Source organism: Podarcis tiliguerta (genome assembly GCF_965153285.1).
Source record: "Podarcis tiliguerta genome assembly, chromosome: 16".
Taxonomy (NCBI): Eukaryota; Metazoa; Chordata; class Lepidosauria; order Squamata; family Lacertidae; genus Podarcis; species Podarcis tiliguerta.
Genome location: NC_139549.1, coordinates 29,123,985 through 29,143,304, shown reverse-complemented (window position 1 = coordinate 29,143,304; position 19,320 = coordinate 29,123,985). Strand labels below are relative to the sequence as shown.

The 19,320-nt window shown below is 48.6% G+C and overlaps 1 protein-coding gene across 1 annotated transcript in view; it reads left to right on the top strand.

The window, feature by feature from the left end:
- The window catches only part of SLC25A1 (solute carrier family 25 member 1), a 54,748-nt gene extending 36,911 nt beyond the window's left edge, over positions 1-17,837 (top strand). Inside the window, exons 3-9 of the mRNA XM_083418362.1 lie at positions 2,610-2,709; positions 2,955-3,093; positions 5,606-5,690; positions 6,962-7,066; positions 10,585-10,700; positions 12,003-12,076; positions 13,826-17,837. Of these exons, the coding sequence (XP_083274488.1) occupies positions 2,610-2,709; positions 2,955-3,093; positions 5,606-5,690; positions 6,962-7,066; positions 10,585-10,700; positions 12,003-12,076; positions 13,826-13,940 (734 nt within the window). The 3' untranslated portion in view covers positions 13,941-17,837. The remainder of the gene's footprint in view (positions 1-2,609; positions 2,710-2,954; positions 3,094-5,605; positions 5,691-6,961; positions 7,067-10,584; positions 10,701-12,002; positions 12,077-13,825) is intronic.
- Positions 17,838-19,320: the final 1,483 nt, after the last annotated feature.

The window sequence follows — 19,320 nt, the reverse complement described above, 5'->3', positions numbered from 1 at the left end:
AAGCCGGTTTATATCAGGTCAGACTCTTTGTCCATCTAAAGGTAAAGGGACCCCTGACCATTAGGTCCAGTCGTGGACGATTCTGGGGTTACGGAGCTCCCGTTGCTCGGTCCCTGCTCCTGCCAACCTAGCAGTTCGAAAGCACGTCAAAGTGCAAGTAGATAAATAGGTACCGCTCTGGCGGGAAGGTAAACGGCGTTTCCGTGCGCTGCTCTGGTTTGCCAGAAGCGGCTTAGTCCTGCTGGCCACATGACCCGGAAGCTGTACGCCGGCTCCCTCGGCCAATAAAGCGAGATGAGCGCCACAACCCCAGAGTCAGTCACGACTGGACCTAATGGTCAGGGGTCCCTTTACCTTTACTTCATCCAAGGAGCAAAAGGAGGCATATATGTGTTTGTGGAAGGCGGGGAGGGGTGAGTGTTTTGTTTCGTTTTTTAACTATTCGTTTTGCATTTTTACCCTGTATTTTTATCTTGTGAACTGCTCTGAGATCTTCAGATGAAGTTTAATAAATAAATAACCTGCCTTACAAGGCTGTTGTGGGGATCAAATGAAGAGGGGAATCGTAGAATCAGAGTTGGAAGGGACCCTGGGCGGTCATCTAGTCCAACCCCCTGCAATGCAGGAATTTGCAGTCGTCCCATGCGGGGATCGAACCTGCAACCTCGGCGTTATCAGCAGCACGCTCCAACCATGTACGCCACCATTGAGCTCCATGGAGGAAAGGCGGATTATGAATGCAATAAATTACTAAAATGGCCTATGTGGATTTAAGAATTGGTTCAGGAAATAGAATTCTTTTTTCTCTCCTCCTTAGCGCAGAAATTGGGTTGCCTTGAGTACAGAACGTCTAACTTGTTTAGGGCGCATTGCACGCAGTCCTCAGAAGTGAGAGGAGATGAGAATCTTTCTTAATTATGGCCCAGCAAAAAAAAAATCCCAGTTTGATTCTTGTTATTCATCTCGGCCTCACGAAAAGCCGGATCTAATTGCAAAGACAGAGTACATAGCTGATGATAAGTGTCTAGGGATGACAAACCCTTCCAAGGAGACCGAAAGAAATAGCTACGTTTAGACAAGATTTATTTCAAGGCTGCGTGTGGATGGGGATTTGTTGCCGGTAAAAATATATATATATATACTTTGTTTTAAAATCTCAGAAGAAATTAAAATGGGGAACAGTCATTTGTCTTGTTTGCTGAAATTTATGGACCAAGAAGCAGGAGAGTTCAGACCCAGGAAAGTTAGCATTTTTTAGACAGGAAAAGCATTTTTAAAAAATAAGAGAAATTCAACAGTAGCTAAGCTGCTTCAAGTTCCTTCTAGAACATTCGTCCTAAAAAATAATAATGTTAGCCTGGCATCTGCTGGGGGAATCATAGTTGGTGAGTTTCTCAGGGTTATTAGATCCAGTTCTGCTTATTTGGGCATACACCATTTTTTCTTCAGACCTCCATGTTGTTTTGTATAGGACAGCGAAAGGGAATCTGTGGTCCTTCGGATGCTGGTGAACTCCAACTCCCATCAGCCTCAGCTAGGCCGGCTAATACTGAGGGATGATGGGAGCCGTAGTCCTGCAAAACTCAGAGGGTTGCACCTTTCCCCATCCGTGGTATAGGATTCAGGGCCCATCTGCACTATCCATTTAAAGCGCTACGATACCACTTTATAAACAGTTGTGGCTTTCCCCAAATAATCCCAGGGAATAGAGTTGGCTATTGCTGCTGAGCGTTATTAGGAGATCGTTCCCCTCACAGACCTACAATTCTCAGAGTGGTGTAGCAGGGAACCCCTCTTCCCAGGGAATTCTGGGATTTATAGTTCCCTGAGCAGATTTTAATGGGAAGTTTTTAATGACTGATGTATTAATGTATTCTTAATATTTTGTTAGAAGGGACACGGGTGGCACTGTGGGTTAAACCACAGAGCCTAGGACTTGCCGATCAGAAGGTCGGCGGTTCGAATCCCCGCGACAGGGTGGGCTCCCATTGCTCAGTCCCTACTCCTGCCAAGCTAGCAGTTTGAAAGCACGTCAAAGTGCAAGTAGATAAATAGGTACTGCTCTGGCAGGAAGGTAAACGGTGTTTCCGTGCGTTGCTCTGGTTCGCCAGAAGTGGCTTAGTCATGCTGGCCACATGACCCGGAAGCTGTACGCCGGCTCCCTCGGCCAATAAAGCCAGATGAACGCTGCAACCCAAGAGTCGGTCACGACTGGACCTAATGGTCAGGGGTCCCTTTACCTTTTTAATATTTTGTTTGAAGCCGCCCAGAGTGGCTGGGGAAACCCAGCTAGATGGGCAGGATATAAATTATTATTATTATTATTATTATTATTATTATTATTATTATTATTAATTATTTATTTATTACATGGAGTCTTCTAACAGCTCTCAGCAAACTACAGTTCCCAGAATTCTCTGGGGGAATGCATGGCTGCATAAAACTTCTGCAGATGTTAAGCAGGGATTTGTTTCACTGGATTTATTTTGCTCCACTTGGTAATATATATTTCTGGTGTGGGCTGGGCATATGTTCTTGTTGAAGTACGAAGCAGTATTATTAACAATAAATCGTTCCCCAGTCACGTTACTCTTTTTCTCCTTTTTCAGTGGACTGTGTGAAGGTGACCGTCCGAGATCATGGGATCAAGGGGCTCTATCGTGGCCTCAGCTCTCTGGTTTATGGTTCCATACCGAAAGCCGCCGTGAGGTAATCACTTTTGGATTTTTATTCATTTCTGTAGTAGTAGTAGTAGTAGTATTGGACTTCTTAGTCACTTTTTAAAATACAAAATGTATACTGGAATTTGGGCTAAGTTGCTCAGAGACTCCTTAAAGCAGTGAATGATGAATAAATTGAATAAATAATATAATAATGGTAAGAGCAATGTGTTCTCTTCTCCCCTACCCGCCGTGCTCCTCAGCTTTCACGAGCCACCTTCTTTCTCTTTCCAGGTTTGGCATGTTTGAATTCCTCAGCAACCACATGAGAGACGCAGAAGGGAAGTTGGACAGCAAACGAGGGCTCCTGGCTGGCTTGGGGGCTGGCGTGGCTGAAGCGGTGCTTGTGGTGTGCCCTATGGAAACCATAAAAGTAAACACAAACACAAAATGTGGTGTTTGTTTATTTCTTTGTTTGCTTGTTTTTGGGCTGATTAAATGTGTATCCAGCTTTTCAAGAACTTCTCCACAAAGCAGTTTGCACAAACACACACACATATTTATTTATCTGAAAGAATCATCAAATAAATAAATATGTGTGTGTGTGTTTGTGTAAACTGCTTTGTGGAGAAGTTCTTGAAAAGCTTTATTGGCCGAGGGAGCCGGCGTACAGCTTCCGGGTCATGTGGCCAGCATGACTAAGCCACTTCTGGCAAACCAGAGCAGTTCACGGAAACGCCGTTTACCTTCCCGCCGGAGCGGTACCTATTTATCTACTTGCACTTTGATGTGCTTTCAAACTGCTAGGTTGGCAGGAGCAGGGACTGAGCAACGGGAGCTCACCCCATCGTGGGGATTCGAACTGCCGACCTTCTGATCAGCAAGTCCTAGGCTCTGTGGTTTAAACCACAGTGCCACGCCGGCTCCCTCAGCCAATAAAGCGAGATGAGCGTCGCAACCCCAGAGTCGGCCACGACTGGACCTAATGGTCAGGGATCCCTTTACCTTTACCTTTTAATCATCAAATAGGAAGTTGTCCTTATCCCAAATGAGATCATTGGTTGATCTATCTCAGTGGTGTTGATACCATGTGGTGCCAAACTAAGTCCTGCTCATAGCAGACCCATTGAAATGAATGGACCTAAGTTTGTTGTGTCCATTAATTTCAGTAGGATACAAACTGCTGACTGGCTATAGCTGGTGATCTAATGCTGGTGTACTGGAAGAAGCAAAGATCACCAGTGTGGAAGCAATGATTCTTCAACATCAACTTCGTTGGACTGGTCGTGTTGTGCGGATGCCTGATTATTGTCTTCCAAAGCAACTCCTCTATTCCAAACTTAAAAATGGATAGCGTAGTGCTGGTGAGTCAACAAAAGAGGTCTAAAGACTGTCTCAAGGCAAATCTATTAAAAAAAAGTAGTATAAACACTGACAACTGGGAAACACTGGCCTGCGAGCGCTCCAGTTGGAGAACAGCCTTTACCAAAGGTGTTATGGGCTTTGAAGACGCTCAAACTCAGGACGAAAGGGAGAAACGTGCTAAGAGGAAGGCACGCTTGGCAAATCCACACCATGATCAACTCATGCCCAGAAACCTATGTCCCCACTGTGGAAGGATGTGTGGATCCAGAATTGGCCTCCACAGTCACTTGCGGACTCAATGTTAAAAACGTGACAATCTTACTTGGCTGTGAGTGATCGCCAAAGAAAAGATAGCTCTCTAGGGATTCTGACACTCCCGTCTCCTACCTGGGGGCAGGTTTATTGGATTGTTTTAGTGTTTTAGTTTTTATGTATTTTGTGTTCCGATATTGTGATTTTATGCTGTATCCGCCCTTAGACCTGCGGGTATAGGAAGTTATACAAATTTAATTGATGATGATGATGATGAATACCTGAAGATAGAATCTGAGAGATTAAGGAGCTAAAAAGTTCCTTGCTGGCCCGCAGATGCCCATCTTAGTCCATTATCCTGTTCTCCTAGTAGCTAACTAGATGCCATGGGAAGCCCACAGCCTAGCATGCTGCCTTCTGCTGAGTCAGACCATTGGTCTAATATACCACAGTATTGTCTACACTGACTGGCAGCAGCAGGTCTCCAGGATTTCAGGCAAGGGTCTTTCGTAGCCCCAGCTGGAGATGCCAGGGACTTGATCCTGGGATCTTCTGCATGCAAGGCGTCCCTTCCCTATTTAAGACACACTCTCTCTTTCTTGCACGCACACCCTCACACACTGTTCAAGCCGCTACACACAAACACAGACACACCGAATGAATGACCTGTTTGGAAAAGGGCAGAACAGCAACCTTCTGAAGACGTGCAGTTGCAGCAAAATAAATGCTTTTTCACACGGTGGTTTCCCGTACAGCTCCCAAAGGGGGAAAAAGATGCGTGAATCTTTTGTGAAGCTGCACATCAGGTTGAGCATCAGGGACTTCTTAACACCGGAACCCACCTTGTGGTGAGCAGCAAACATTGCAAGGGCATTTCCCACCCATCTCCCTCCTTTTTTGGGTCTGGTCCATAGCTGCCAACTTTTCCCTTTTTTAAAGGGAAATTCCCTTATTCAGAATAGGATTCCTCGCAAGAAAAGGGAAAAGTTGACAGCTGTGGTCTGGCTGCCTTTGTTATCTGGGCTTGGGAGAAAGAAGCTCATCTTCCTGATGCGAATTGCCACACAGAAAGAGAAACGGGAGCTTGCTGCCTTTAGACTAGAGTGCATGTGAAAAGTTGTGGAGGTTAAAACAGCATTATTGCCATTAACGAACTACAGTTCTCAGGGAGTTTTCCCCCCCACCACTTATGTGATATTGTTGTGTGAGTGATGGGCTACAGAATGCAGCTGCCCCTTTTGAAAACAACCCAGTCTAGAAGAGGCTGAGTGAGTTTAAAAATCTCTCTTGACTTGCCAGTAAGTGACCTGGTGGCTGTTCCTCCACAGGTGAAGTTCATCCACGATCAGTGCTCTCCGCAGCCAAAATATCGAGGTTTCTTCCATGGGGTGCGGGAGATCATTCGGCAACAAGGTGAGACCTGGCGTTTGTTAGCAGCGAGACGGCCTTGGCAAGGAGAACTTTGGGGGTTTGCATAATTGGGAATGAGAAAGCAGCTTTCAAATTGCAAGTAAATGAAGCTTCAGATCTCTCAGTTTGGGGTCTCTTGAATGTTCTTTTGCTTGAATCGGGGGAATCTGTGATCCTCCAGATCTTGTTGCTACTTCTGGTCCAATGGCCATAAACTGAGAGGGAATAATTAAAAGCCAGTGTAACTTAATGATTAGGGTGCTGGACTAGGACCTGGGAGACTGGGTTCAATTTCCCACCCCCTGCAATGCAGGGTTCTTGCCCATAACCACTGCTAGGTGGCCTTGAACCACCCACCTTCTGGCTGACAGTCAGGCACACTGATCCATTGCATCTGCAACTGGCTGCCCACCCACCGCCAAGCCCAGGGTCAAGGTTCTTGTATTCTTTTACAAAGCCCTAAACGCGGGTGGTGTTGTGGGTTAAACCACAGAGCCTAGGACTTGCCGATCAGAAGGTCGGCGGTTCGAATCCCCGCAACGGGGTGAGCTCCCATTGCTCGGTCCCTGCTCCTGCCAACCTAGCAGTTCAAAAGCACGTCAAAGTGCAAGTAGATAAATAGGTACTGCTCTGGCGGGAAGGTAAACGGCGTTTCCGTGTGCTGCTCTGGTTCACCAGAAGCGGCTTAGTCATGCTGGCCACATGACCCGGAAGCTGTACGCCGGCTCCCTCGGCCAGTAAAGCGAGATGAGCGCCGCAACCCCAGAGTTGGTCACAACTGGACCTAATGGTCAGGGGTCCCTTTACCTTAAACAACTTCAGTCCCTGGGTATCTCAGCGGCCACCTGAACTCATATGTGTCAAGTCACTGTGATATCACCTGCTGGAGCCTTCTTGATCATTACCGAAGTTGGCGAGGCTTATTTGACAAGAACACAGAACTGAGGCTTTCGTGTCGTGAGCCCAGCCTTATGGGAACACACTTGCCAATAGAGACTCAGCAGGCACCTTCTGTTTCAGCATTTAAACGCCTGCAGAAATCTTTTCTATTCCGTCGGGCTTATGCAAGCAATGAAGAATAACATCCCTTTCCACAACAGTTGGCTGATTCTTGATTTTAATTTTTCATAGGACTTTTATGTACAGTTGTTGCGAACGGCTCTGGTATTTTCTTTATGAGTCAGTGACTTATAAATATTTTCATAAACAAACAACAGTGTGGTTTTCCTGCTGCCTTATTCTTCCTCCTGGTCTTCTTTTTCTTTTTGCTGCAGGCCTCAGGGGAACTTACCAAGGTTTAACAGCGACTGTCCTGAAACAGGGATCCAACCAGGCTATTCGCTTTTTCGTCATGACAGCTCTCAGGAATTGGTACAAAGGTATTTGGAATCCACCTTTTCAGATATCATCTTCTGGGCGGTAATCTGAACAGTGTCCCAGATCTTCTAACCTCAAGGCTTTTGCTATGGCAATAATAATAATAATAATAATAATAATAATAATAATAATAATATAATATTATTTGTACCCCGCCCATCTGGCTGGGTTTCTCCAGCCACTCTGGGCGGCTTCCACAAAGACCAAAAATACACTAAGATGTCACACATTATTTATTAGTATTATTATATGCTGCCCATCTGACTGGTTTGCCCCAGCCACTCTTGGTGGCTTTCAGCAGATTAAACCATCAGACAGAGTAAAACATCAATCATTAAAAACTTCCCTGAACAGGGCTGCCTTAAGATGTCTTCTGAATGTCAGGTAGTTTTTTATCTCTTTGACATCTGATGGGAGGGCGTTCCACAGGGAGAGTGCCACTACCAAGAAGGCCCTCTGCCTGGTTCCCTGTAACCTCGCAATGAGGGAACCACCAGAAGGCCCTCGGAGCTGGACCTCAGCATCCGGGCAGAACGATGGGGGTGGAGACGCTCCTTCAGGTATACTGGGCCGAGGCCGTTTAGGGCTTTAAAGGTCAACACCAACACTTTGAATTGTGCTCGGAAATATCCAAGCGGACACCTGGGTTTTCTTTTCCCAGCATGCACTGGTGCCAGTCACCAGCTTCTTTCCCACGTATCTGGAGAATGGCTGGAGAATATTTTTCAGCCTGAGGGCCACGTTCCCTGCTGTGCAGCTTTTCAGAGGCCGCATGCCAGCAGTGGGCCAGAGGCGTAAGCATGCTGAACAACCAATGTGAATGTTCACCTTTGTATAGTAGACTAGTTTCTACACACACACTTCTCGAGCCTCCATCCAGACAAGCAAGAGGCATGAGCAGGGTTCAAGGATCACATCCCAGCAAGGCAGAAAGATTCAATTTGATGTTTTTATATGCTGCTTGCATATAAAGAATAGTGTTTTGTCTTTTATTTTTTTTTTATTTTTTTAGGAGTTTAAACATTTTAGGTCATATGTACACGTATAACAATAAAATAGCAGTACGACAACAGTATCAACATAAACCAGACATGTTGGAGATGGTAGACAACATGCTGGAACAAAGAACAGTGTTAGTGGGTGGCTTTATATATAAAATAGGTAAAGGTGAAGGGACCCCTGACCATTAGGTCCAGTCGTGGCCGACTCTGGGGTTGCAGCGCTCATCTCGCTTTATTGGCCAAGGGAGCCGGTGTACAGCTTCCAGGTCATGTGGCCAGCATGACTAAGCCGCTTCTGGCGAACCAGAGCAAAGCACGGAAATGCCGTTTACCTTCCTGCCGGAGCGGTACCTATTTATCTACTTGCACTTGATGTGCTTTCGAATTGCAAGGATGGCAGGAGCAGGGACCGAGCAACGGGAGCTCACCCCGTCGCGGGGATTCGAACCGCTGACCTTCTAATCGGCAAGGCCTAAGCTCTGTGGTTTAACCCACAGCGCCAACCGCATCCCTTCATATATAAAATAATAGCATGTAAATAATATACTGTTCTTTGCAGCTGAGCCACTAAGGGGCGCTGTTCACACAGCTCCCTGTTCAGTGTTGCATAGCTGAGTGCCAAGCACAAGACCCAAACAAATTATGCCCACCTATTCATTTTTTCCTGTATTTTTAAATCCACCTTTGGAGAAAGTGCTATTCTAAAAATACCCACATTTAACAAAAAGCAGGTCTTTAGATCCAGATAAACTCCGTGCTTCTCCCCTGCTCTTGAGTCGATTGAGTGTTCTCTACCTTTAAACAAAAAACAAAAACACTGCAGTTTCCTATAAATACAGTCACTCAGTTGGTTCGAGTGTGGTGCCAATAAAAGGCTGCCAATTAGTTTTCGGGATTCAGTGCTGGTTTTGACCTATCAAGACTTTTGTGGCTCCCAATACTTCAAACATAGCCTCTCCCCACGTGAATCAGATCAGAACCTGAGTCCATCATCAGAGGCCCTTCTCCATGCACTCTCTGTGAAGGAAGTGCTGAAGGTGGCAGCAGAATGAGGGGCCTTTTCAGTGTTGGCTCCCTGCTCTGCAGGGAAGCACATCTGGCACCAGTGTTGTGTCATTTTAGGTGCCAGGTGAAAACATCCTTGCTTACCCAGGCATACGGTTTTTAATTGGGGGATAGGTTGATATATCTATGGCCTTTGTTGTGCTTATCTGCTAAGTAAGGTGGCTGGGACTTGTTGCTTCGCAAAAGGTTCTCAGATCAGTGTTTTAGTTTTTAGTTTGTTGCTGGTTTGAATGTCTTTGTTTTATTTTTACTGTGTAAGTCGCTTTGAGACGCTTAAGTGCAATATTGCAACGAATAAAGTTTATCTACCGTATTTCTCGCTCTATAAGACGCACCTTTCCCCTCCTAAAAAGTATGGGGAAATGTGTGTGTGTGTTATGGAGTGAATGCAGGCGAGAGGCTCTGTCAGCGCTCCCTCTAAAGAGCCACGTGGAGCGTGTGTGTGACTCTTGGGGGCTTTTCCCCATGAAGGCTCCCCTTGCCCAGGAGATGTTGAGCACGGCTAAAGAGGAAGCCAGGAGAGCGAGCAGGATGCATCCCGCTGGTTGTCTTGGCTTATGCCATAGCCGTGCGCAGCCTCTCCCGGCCGGAGAGGCTACACGCAGCTAAAGAGGAAGCCAGGACAGCGAGCGGGATCCCGCTGCCTGTTCCAGCTTCTGGCTTAGCCACGCGAAGCCTCCGCAGGGGAGCGGGGAGCCTTCATCCCACTGCCCTGCGGAGGCTTCGTGCGGCCATCCTTGGCTTTTGCGGGAGGTAGGGGAAGGGACAGAGCGTGCGGCTCTGTCCCTTCCCCCACCGCCCAGAAAAGCCCCCAAGAGCCGCGCTCCCTTTAAAGAGCACGTGGCTCTTGCGGGAGGAAAGCCAGTAGGCTTGCTTTCGTTGAAGCCAGGAGGGCAAGAGGGATCGGTGCGCACCGATCCCACTTGCTCTCCTGGCTTCTGGGGTAGCCCCGCAAAGCCTCCTGAGCGAAGATGGAGGAGCGCTCCCTCTTAGCTCAGGATGCTTTGCGTTCCTTGCTTATTTCTTGTTTTCCTCCCCTAAAAACTAGGAGCACCCAATCGTCCGGTGCGTCTAATAGAGCGAAAAATACAGTATTTATTATTAGTATTATCAACATTATGAGAGGCAGGGTGTTGTAGTGGTTAGAGTGTCAGGCTGGGACCTGGGAGACAAGGGTTCGAATGCCCACTGGGCCACGAAGCTCCCTGGTTGACCTCGGGCCCATCACTCACTCACAGCCTAAACTACCTCGCAGGTTGTTGTGGGAATTAAATAAGGATTGGGAGAGCCACCTTGAGCTCCCTGGAGAAAAAGGTGGGAGATAAATGCAAACAACAACATGCACTTTTTACAGTCAAGCCAGATTTCCATTTCAGAGTGAGTTGACTCCTGCCACCTTTGTTTTCTGCTCTGTTTCCTCTCACGCCTCCTCCTCATCTTCCTTCCCCTTCTAGGAGATAATCCAAATAAAGCCATCAACCCGCTTGTCACTGGGTTGTTTGGGGCGATCGCCGGTGCAGCCAGCGTCTTTGGCAACACGCCACTGGATGTCGTGAAGACCAGGATGCAGGTATGCCCAAATCTCTAAACTTCTCTTCAAAGGAAGCCTGTAGGTCAGATTCACTATGGGAGCCAGTGTGGTGTAGTGATTAAGAGCGGTAGACTCGTAATCTGGTGAACTGGGTTCGCGTCTCCGCTCCTCCACATGCAGCTGCTGGGTGACCTTGGGCCAGTCACACTTCTCTGAAGTCTCTCAGCCCCACTCACCTCACAGAGTGTTTGTTGTGGGCGAGGAAGGGAAAAGGAGAATGTTAGCCGCTTTGAGATTCCTTAGGGTACTGATAAAGCGGAATATCAAATCCAAACTCTTCTTCTTCTTCATCCAACTGGGCCATATTTGAATGGTGGGCATGGCCAGAGGCAAAGAGAGTGGGGAGTTAAAAAATGCATTATGCCTGCACTCTTTTATATAAACGTGAGTAGGAATGGTGGACGTGAAAGGGAAAGCCCAATCGTAGAAGTGTGGCAGGGTGGATCAAAAGGATTGACAGGTGACGTCAGGTGGTAGCCCATGTGGGTGGATTTTGCTAGAAATGGAGGGGCTGGAGGGGCAGATTAAGCCCAGGAACCAGAGGTTCCACACCAGGTAATTAATCCCTATATATGCCTGATCTTTCTGCATATTCTGACCTTTCATACTGCATCACGGTGTGGTACGCTGGGTTGACATCAACTGATAGGAAGTGCCTACAGAGGGTAGTGTATACAGCACAAGATATTATGGGCTGTCCCGTGAAGCCGCTGGATGAAATAGCGGAAGAACGTTGCCTCAGGAGAGTGAAGAAAATTCTCAGAGATGATTCACACCCTGGCCGGCACTTTCTTGATCTCCTGGCCTCAGGCAGAAGATATAGAAGCATGATTAGTCGCAGCAACAGGGTAAAGAATAGCTTCTATCCATGGGCTGTTAGGCTGCTGAATGAAAAGATAACAACAAGGCAACTGACTTTTGGGTTTGGTGGGTGTGCATCAGTAAACGAGGGGAATTAAGACTAAGAGAGCTGAGTAGGGGGTGCTCGTGTAATCTCACTGTACGGTGGTACCTCGGGTTACATACGCTTCAGGTTACAGACTCCACTAACCCAGAAATAGTACCTCGGGTTAAGAACTTTGCTTCAGGATAAGAACAGAAATCGTGCTCCGGCGGCGCAGCAGCAGGCCCCGTTAGCTAAAGTCGTGCTTCAGGTTAAGAACGGACCCCCGGAACGAATAAGTACTTAACCCGAGGTACCACTGTATACAAGTTGTACAAGTGACAATAAACTATTTCAATTCAATCTGTCTCTCTCCCCCTGCCAATCTTCTTATACAGGGCCTGGAGTCTCACAAGTACAAGAGCACTTGGGACTGTGCCTATCAGATCATGAAATATGAAGGACCTCTTGCGTGAGTGTGTCTTGGTTTTATATTTATCTAGTTATTTAGAGCAAACGGCCTCAGTCCAGTATATCTGAAGGAGCGTCTCCACCCCCATTGTTCTGCCCGGATGCTGAGGTCCAGCTCCGAGGGCCTTCTGGCGGTTCCCTCACTGCGAGAGGCCAAGTTACAGGGAACCAGGCAGAGGGCCTTCTCGGTAGTGGCACCCGCCCTGTGGAACGCCCTCCCATCAGATGTCAAAGCGATAAACAACTACCTGACATTCATAAGACATCTGAAGGCAGCCCTGTTCAGGGAAGTTTTTAATATGTGACATTTTAGTGTATTTTTCATCTTTGTTGGAAGCCGCCGAGAGTGGCTGGGGAAACCCAGCCAGATGGGCGGGGTACAAATAAATTATTATTATTATTATTATTATTATTATTATTATTATTATTGTTGTTGTTGTTGTTGTTGTTGTTATTAATATTATTATTATTAGTGCTCCACTCTTCAGCCCGAAAGGCTCCCAGCATAGCTCGCCTATAGAGGCAACTCCCCATTTATGTGTGTTCAAGTGACTGTGTGGATCGCTGTGAACCCGGAAGTGGCACTTTTAAAGGGGCAGAAAGCCTCCCCCCCCCAAAAAAAGAGCTCGTAAACGGCAAGCACGGTTACGAAAACTGCATCTAGCAATCCCACAAGAGCTTCACAAGTGCAATCCCATGAGTCTTTGAGGCCTGTGGAGAGTTGGAGGTTTGGAGGGAGTCCGTAAAGCGCTTCAGAATGTAACCCCCATGTAAATGTGGAGTTGCCTGTACTCAAGTAAAACAAGACCGTCCCTTGCCCACAGACATACCATCTAAAAGACATGACACACAAGGAAAAACAGGCAGGGAGGGAAGAGGGGCAGAGTGGTACATGTTCTGGGTATCTCCTGCTTGGACTACTGCCATGTGCTCTACGTGGGGCTACCTTTGAAGGTGGCCTGGAAACTACAACTAATCCAGAATGTGGCAGCTAGACTGGAGTGGCCGCCGAGACCATATAACACTGGTCCTGAAAGACCCACATTGCCACCCAGTATGTTTCCGAGCACAATTCAAAGTGTTGGTGCTGAGCTTTAAAGCCCTAAACAGCCTTGGCCCAGTATACCTGAAGGAGCGTCTCCACCCCCATCATTCAGCCCAGACACTGAGGTCCACCTCCGAGGGTCTTCTGGTGGTTCCCTCACTGCGAGAAGTGAGGTTACAAGGAACCAGGCAGAGGGCCTTCTTGGTGGTGGCACCCGCCCTGTGGAACACCCTTCCATCAGATGCCAAGGAAATAAACAATTATCTGACTTTTAGAAGACATCTGAAGGCAGCCCTGTATAGGGAATTTTTTAATGTGTGATGTTTTATCGTGTTTTTAATATTCTGTTGGGAGCCGCCCAGAGTGGCTGGGTATAAATTATTATTATCAAGTCAATTGTTCTTGTAATGGCCAGCTGGCACAGTCCAGGGTTAGGGAGTTCGTGATGGAGCTGGTCTTCCACAGCAGAGCTGTTGGAGTGAACCCTTCCCCCCCCCCAATCTCTCCCATTAAGGCCATCTGAAGGAAGGGCTCTGCTCTCTGGTAACGGTTGAGAGAGAGGAGGCCTAAGCTGCCTTGCTTGTTTCTCGGACAAACGGCTCTAACCGCTATACCAGACTGTCTCTTGGTTGGCTCACCTCTTCCCAAAGCTTGCTCGGATTCTCTGAAATGCCCCTTTCTCACCCTACTCTGTCCATTCCTCAGGTTTTACAAGGGCACGATCCCTCGCCTGGGCCGGGTCTGCTTAGACGTGGCCATTGTGTTCATCATCTACGACGAAGTGGTCAAGGCACTCAACAAGGTGTGGAAAACGGACTGAGCGCCCGCCGAGGGCGGCACCACCTCCTCCCCACCCGCCAGGCAACAGCGGGGAGGGGAAGGCACGACTCACCACAGACCGGGGGAGGGGGGGTCCTACCCACAACAACACACACCCCCCCCCGCCCACCCGGCAAGTTAGTGCCAGCATTCCAGGGCTCCTTCAGCTCCACAGGTGGGATCTGGATACGGATCACGTCCCCGACCCACTGCCTTCATATCAAGCTCAATGACACGTTTTATTTATATCCGAATGAACTGTGGCCGTGTTGCTGGTTCTTGCTTGTTTTTTAATTACTGATGATATGATAATGTGACCAGCTTGGATGGGGGAACAGAGAGGGGATGGTTTTGTGCTACATCTCCAGCTGCTAAAGTTGGGGGAACGGGGTGAAGGGGCGAGTTCGACTGGTGCCCGTCAGAAAAAGAAAGGGAACTTTCTCCCCCCACCCCTGTCCCCTGCACTGACCCCAACATCCGCTAGAATAAAAGTTCAAGAAGCTTTTTCCCCTTTTAGAAACAAACACACACATGAATTTACAGGTTCCCAATCGCTGGCCTAGATCAGAGTTTCCCAAACTTAGGTCTCCAGCTGTTTTTTGGACTACGGCTCCCATCACCCCGAGCTAGCAGCACCAATAGTCAGGGATGATGGGAATTGTAGTCCAAAACCAGTTAGAGACCCAAGGTTGGGAAACCCTGGTCTAGAGCAAGGATGGGCTTCCAGATCTTGCGGCAGTACTGCCCTTCAAATATTGATGTACTCCAACTCCCATCATCCCTGCCCGTTGGCCATGGTGGCTCTGGCTGATGGGACTTGGAGTCCAATGACTTCTGGGGTGCCTCTGCTGGCTTTCTGAGAAGCTGGCGTTGAAACGTGAGCTAAGAAGAAGTCCATGGTCGTTTACCAGAAGGCGATTGCCAGCGCATTGAGCTCCGGCTTACCAGCCAAAGAATATCTCGTGAATTGTTGACTGATGGTGCCAACTCAGAAAGCTTGCAGAGGTAGGGAAAGGATGTCAGACATCTGGATGTTCGTCAGTCCTTCTTATGCCCCTTCCCCCAGTCGCTGTCAAGAGAGAAGAAAGCCTTTGGAGGTCATGACACACATGCACACACCCCCAAAAATACTTGAGTACATTCCATGAGTCCTGCTCCAACAGTATTCTCTCGCCAGCTAGCTCTTGGTGTTGCCAAACGTGGGGGTCCCTAAAAAAGGTGTTGCTGGACTACAGGTCCCATCGTCCCTGCCCGTTGGACCATCCTAGCTGGGGCTGATGGGTGTTAGGAACCCAGCAACAGCTGGAGGTCCTTTGATTCCACATCTGTGCTCTCTTTGAGTGACGCAGAGGAAGAGAAGGAATTGCGATCTCTGCAGGCTCCGAAGCACAGTGGCCTCAGCAGTGGAAGTTGGTCCATTTTGGTGAATGGGGCATTGCCCCATCAACCTCAGCGTGCCCCCCCCCCGCCCCATCACCGCCTGCCTTCTTACAACCAGGCAATGGTGGCGACCCTGCCTGTCAACTTTAGTCTCTGAGTCGTCCTTGTAGGACGCAAGCAGGCGGATTAGAATTCGCTGCCTGGACTCCATGCCCTTCTGCCCTGCCAGTCCCAATGGGTATCAGCCACCCCTGGCCCCAGGAGGGCCTGGTTCTCCCAGCACCCCATAGAAATGGGGCAGCGGTGGCGGGGCTGCTATGGTGGTGAGGCAGTGGGTGATGGGAGGGCAGTCTGTACTGGGTGCCTTGGCAGTGGCCTGCCACTGCTGACTCCTAACACCAGCCCTGGGTGGGGATGACATTCGCCCTTCCCCATTCTATGCTGATGCCTTCTATGCTTCCCCCCCTGCTAAAGTCCGCAGCCCAAAGATATGTTGCGATGGGTGTTTTTCCTACCCGTGCGAATAAAAGCTTCTTTTGAACCAAAGTTGGGGGACCCACTCCCCTGACCTCCACAAATGTTTCTGCTGAGTCGGGAGAGTCGAATTAATTCCCACGCATAATATTAACTCATTCCATAGAATTCACTTGTTTACATTGGGGGCGGGGGAAGAGGAATATGAAAAACAGAAGTGATAGCCCCTTTCTCCAACTTGTTTCTTGCGTCCCAGGTGGAAAAGGGACCCCCCAGCTAAACAGAGTACTGGTCAGAGGGACCTAGCTGGCCTCTCTCTGGCTCTGCTGGGGCTTACCCAGAAGGTGGGCAAAGGAGGGGTGAGGTTGGTGCAAACGCGTCTGCAGGAGCACAAGACTGGTTCTGCTGGTGTGTTTGCGCTGCTGCGGCCTCGCCCCCTGCCGCTCGCCGTAAACTGCAGTGACACTGATGTTAGGAGTCAAGGAGAGCAGTACCACCCCTCTGCTGCCTGATGCTCTGTTTCAGATTGTCTTTTCTCCTCCCTCTCTCCTTGGACGTTTCCTCCCTTTTTTCCTCCTTTCCTCCTAACGACTCGCTGGAGAAACTTGTAGGCTTAGCAGACACTACGCTGGCTTGCTCATGCTTTTTTCTGTACTAGGAAGGGACCGTTCCCCAGGTGCCAAGGAAACTCGCCGACGATTCCATTACGGATCTGTGCCAAATTTTGTGCGTCTCTTGTCCTTTTTCAGTACACGTGGGGGCCTTTCCCTCCCCCACTTTTGCTCCAGTCTTTGCTAGCTCTGTACTGTGGGCTAACTAAATGCAGCCAGCTGTTGATAGGGGAGCGGTTAGTGCAGAGACCGCCAACGTGCTGCCCTCCGGACCAACGTGGACTACATTTCCCATCATCCTTGGCTGGGTCTGATGGGAGCTGCAGTTGAAGGCAGCCGGAGGGCACCTTCAGGGTTTGAGAACAAATCCCAGGCAGATCTGTTTCCCTACCACCACATATTTTCAGGTGCAGTCCAGTTGCAAAACTAATAAAACGATAAGCCTGCTCCGAAGAAGCTGTGGGCTGCAGCTGCACCACTACGTGAAACCCTTTGAACGAGAATTAGGTTTCATCTGTCCAAACACACCTTTATGAGCATATTGGCTGCAAGTGATAGATCAGGGGTGGGGAGACCTGTAGACCTCAGATATTGCTCTACAGTGGTACCTTGGTTTACGGCCATAATCCGTTCCAGAGGTCCGTTCGTAAACCAAAACAGGTCGTGCTTTCGCCAATGGAGCCTCCCAAAAAATTTCTCCGTAATCCCCCCAAAATTGTTCGTAATCCAAAAAAAGTTCGCAAACCAGGACACACACTTCCTGGTTTGACGTGTTCGTAATCCAAAACGTACGCAAACCAGACTGTTTGCAAACCAAGGTACCACTGTACTAGAATTCCCATCATCCCTGACGGCGGGTGATGGCAGTTGTAGTCCAGCAACATCTGGAGAACTTACAGGTTCCTCGTCCTTACAGTAGACTTTACTTGCTGCCTAATTTCAATTTCACAGAAATGGGGATCCTGGCTGTGTCCCTGCCCATATTTCCACACATGTTCAACCCAACCGTTTATGGAGGTGTGCTATTGTAGCCAGCTCCACTTCCTATGGCAGGGATGGAGAACCTTTGGGCTTCCAGGTGAACCTCAGCCCCAGCAAGCATGGCCAATGGCCAGGGATGATAGGAGTTGTAGCCAACCAACACCTGGACTCTTAACTGTCCTACAGGCTTGGATAACAGGTGTCCAGGCTATGTTTTTGTGCTGACCATGGGGCAAGCAAAGGAAGGTGATGCATTGGGATGGGGATTTTGTTGCTTGTGGGGGTGCGTGGTTTTTTTTATTTACACAGACCGAGGATTTCTGAATTGAATGGGTTTTTTTGTGTTTTTATTTTAACTCACTGTCTGCACCGGCAGCCTGATACTAGAATGGTTTTGGAACTTCTCAGCCCTGCGGCGAGGACGCCAACCAATAAAGCCAAAGTTGCCTGTTTTAGTGAGTCGCTTGGCAGTTTGTGTTTCACTTGGAAGGGCGCTCTGCCCCCTCTCTCTGTCTCGCAGGAGGAATTCCTGCTCCTCTAGCGGGCAATGAAAGGTAAAGGGTAAAGGGACCCCTGACCATTAGGTCCAGTCGTGGTCGACTCTGGGGTTGCGGCGCTCATCTCGCTTTACTGACTGAGGGAGCCGGCGTACAGCTTCTGGGTCATGTGGCCAGCATGACTAAACCGCTTCTGGCGAACCAGAGCAGCGCACAGAAACGCCATTTACCTTCCCGCCGGAGCGGTACCTATTTATCTATTTGCACTTTGACGTGCTTTCGAACTGCTAGGTTGGCAGGAGCAGGGACCGAGCAATGGGAGCTCACCCCGTTGCGGGGATTCGAACCGCCGACCTTCTGATTGGCAAGTCCTAGGCTCTGTGGTTTAACCCACAGTGCCACCTGCGTCCCGGGCAATGAATGCCTGCACCTCAATGCTTGCACATGCACACAAACATAAGAGGCTGCAGGATCAGGCCAATGGCCCTTCTAGTCCAGCATCACAGTGGCTCAGATGCCTTTGGGAAACCCAGGGCCCAAGCACAAGAAGCCTCTTCCTTCTAGTATTCAGAAGCATTCCTGTCTCCGACTGTGAAAGGCAGAGCAAAGCCACTGTGACTACTAAGACTGGGCAGTAATCTGGTTTTCAACGTTGCGATATATCACCAACATCACCAGCTAAGCATTGAGGGGTACCGATATATCACGATGTCTGAAACAAGGATGGAGCTGGTTTTCAACTCTGTGATGTATCACCAGCTAAACATCTCCTGCTCAACATTGTGATATACTTACTGACAGATCACAGTGTGAAATAAGGATGGAGCTATGTAGAGGCATCCCCCACATTGTGATTTTTGCATAGCACACACATACACACACACACCATGATTTGCAATACATTGCCAGGTCAAAAATTATGAAACCAATATCATGAGATGGACTTGAAACCGGTTTTGGATGATATATTGCCCAGCCCTAACACACATTAAGGTCAGAAGAACTTTGCCGGCGATCAGGCCAAAGGCCCATTGACACCAACATCCTGTTCTTACCTTTGACCAACCAGGTGCCTCGAAGAAGCCAACAAGTGGGACATGGGTGCAAGAGCGCTCTCTCCTAACCACTGTTTCTTGGCAGCTCTTAAGAGCGCTCTTGACTTTTGTTTGCTTCTGGGAGATGTGGGAATGTGTTGTGCTCCACATAGTACGGTGGTACCTTGGTTCTCGAACTCAGTCTGTTCTGGAACTCCGTTCGAATTCCAAAACGTTCGAAAGCCAGTTGGCTGATTGACCCCAGAAACAATGCCGACAGCTGAAACAGATGTTTGGCTTCCGAAAAATGTTCGCAAACCGGAACGGGAGCGAATTTGTTTGACAACTAAGCCATTTGGGAACCAAAGTACCACTGTATCTTCAGTCCAAAGAGCCTCTCACCA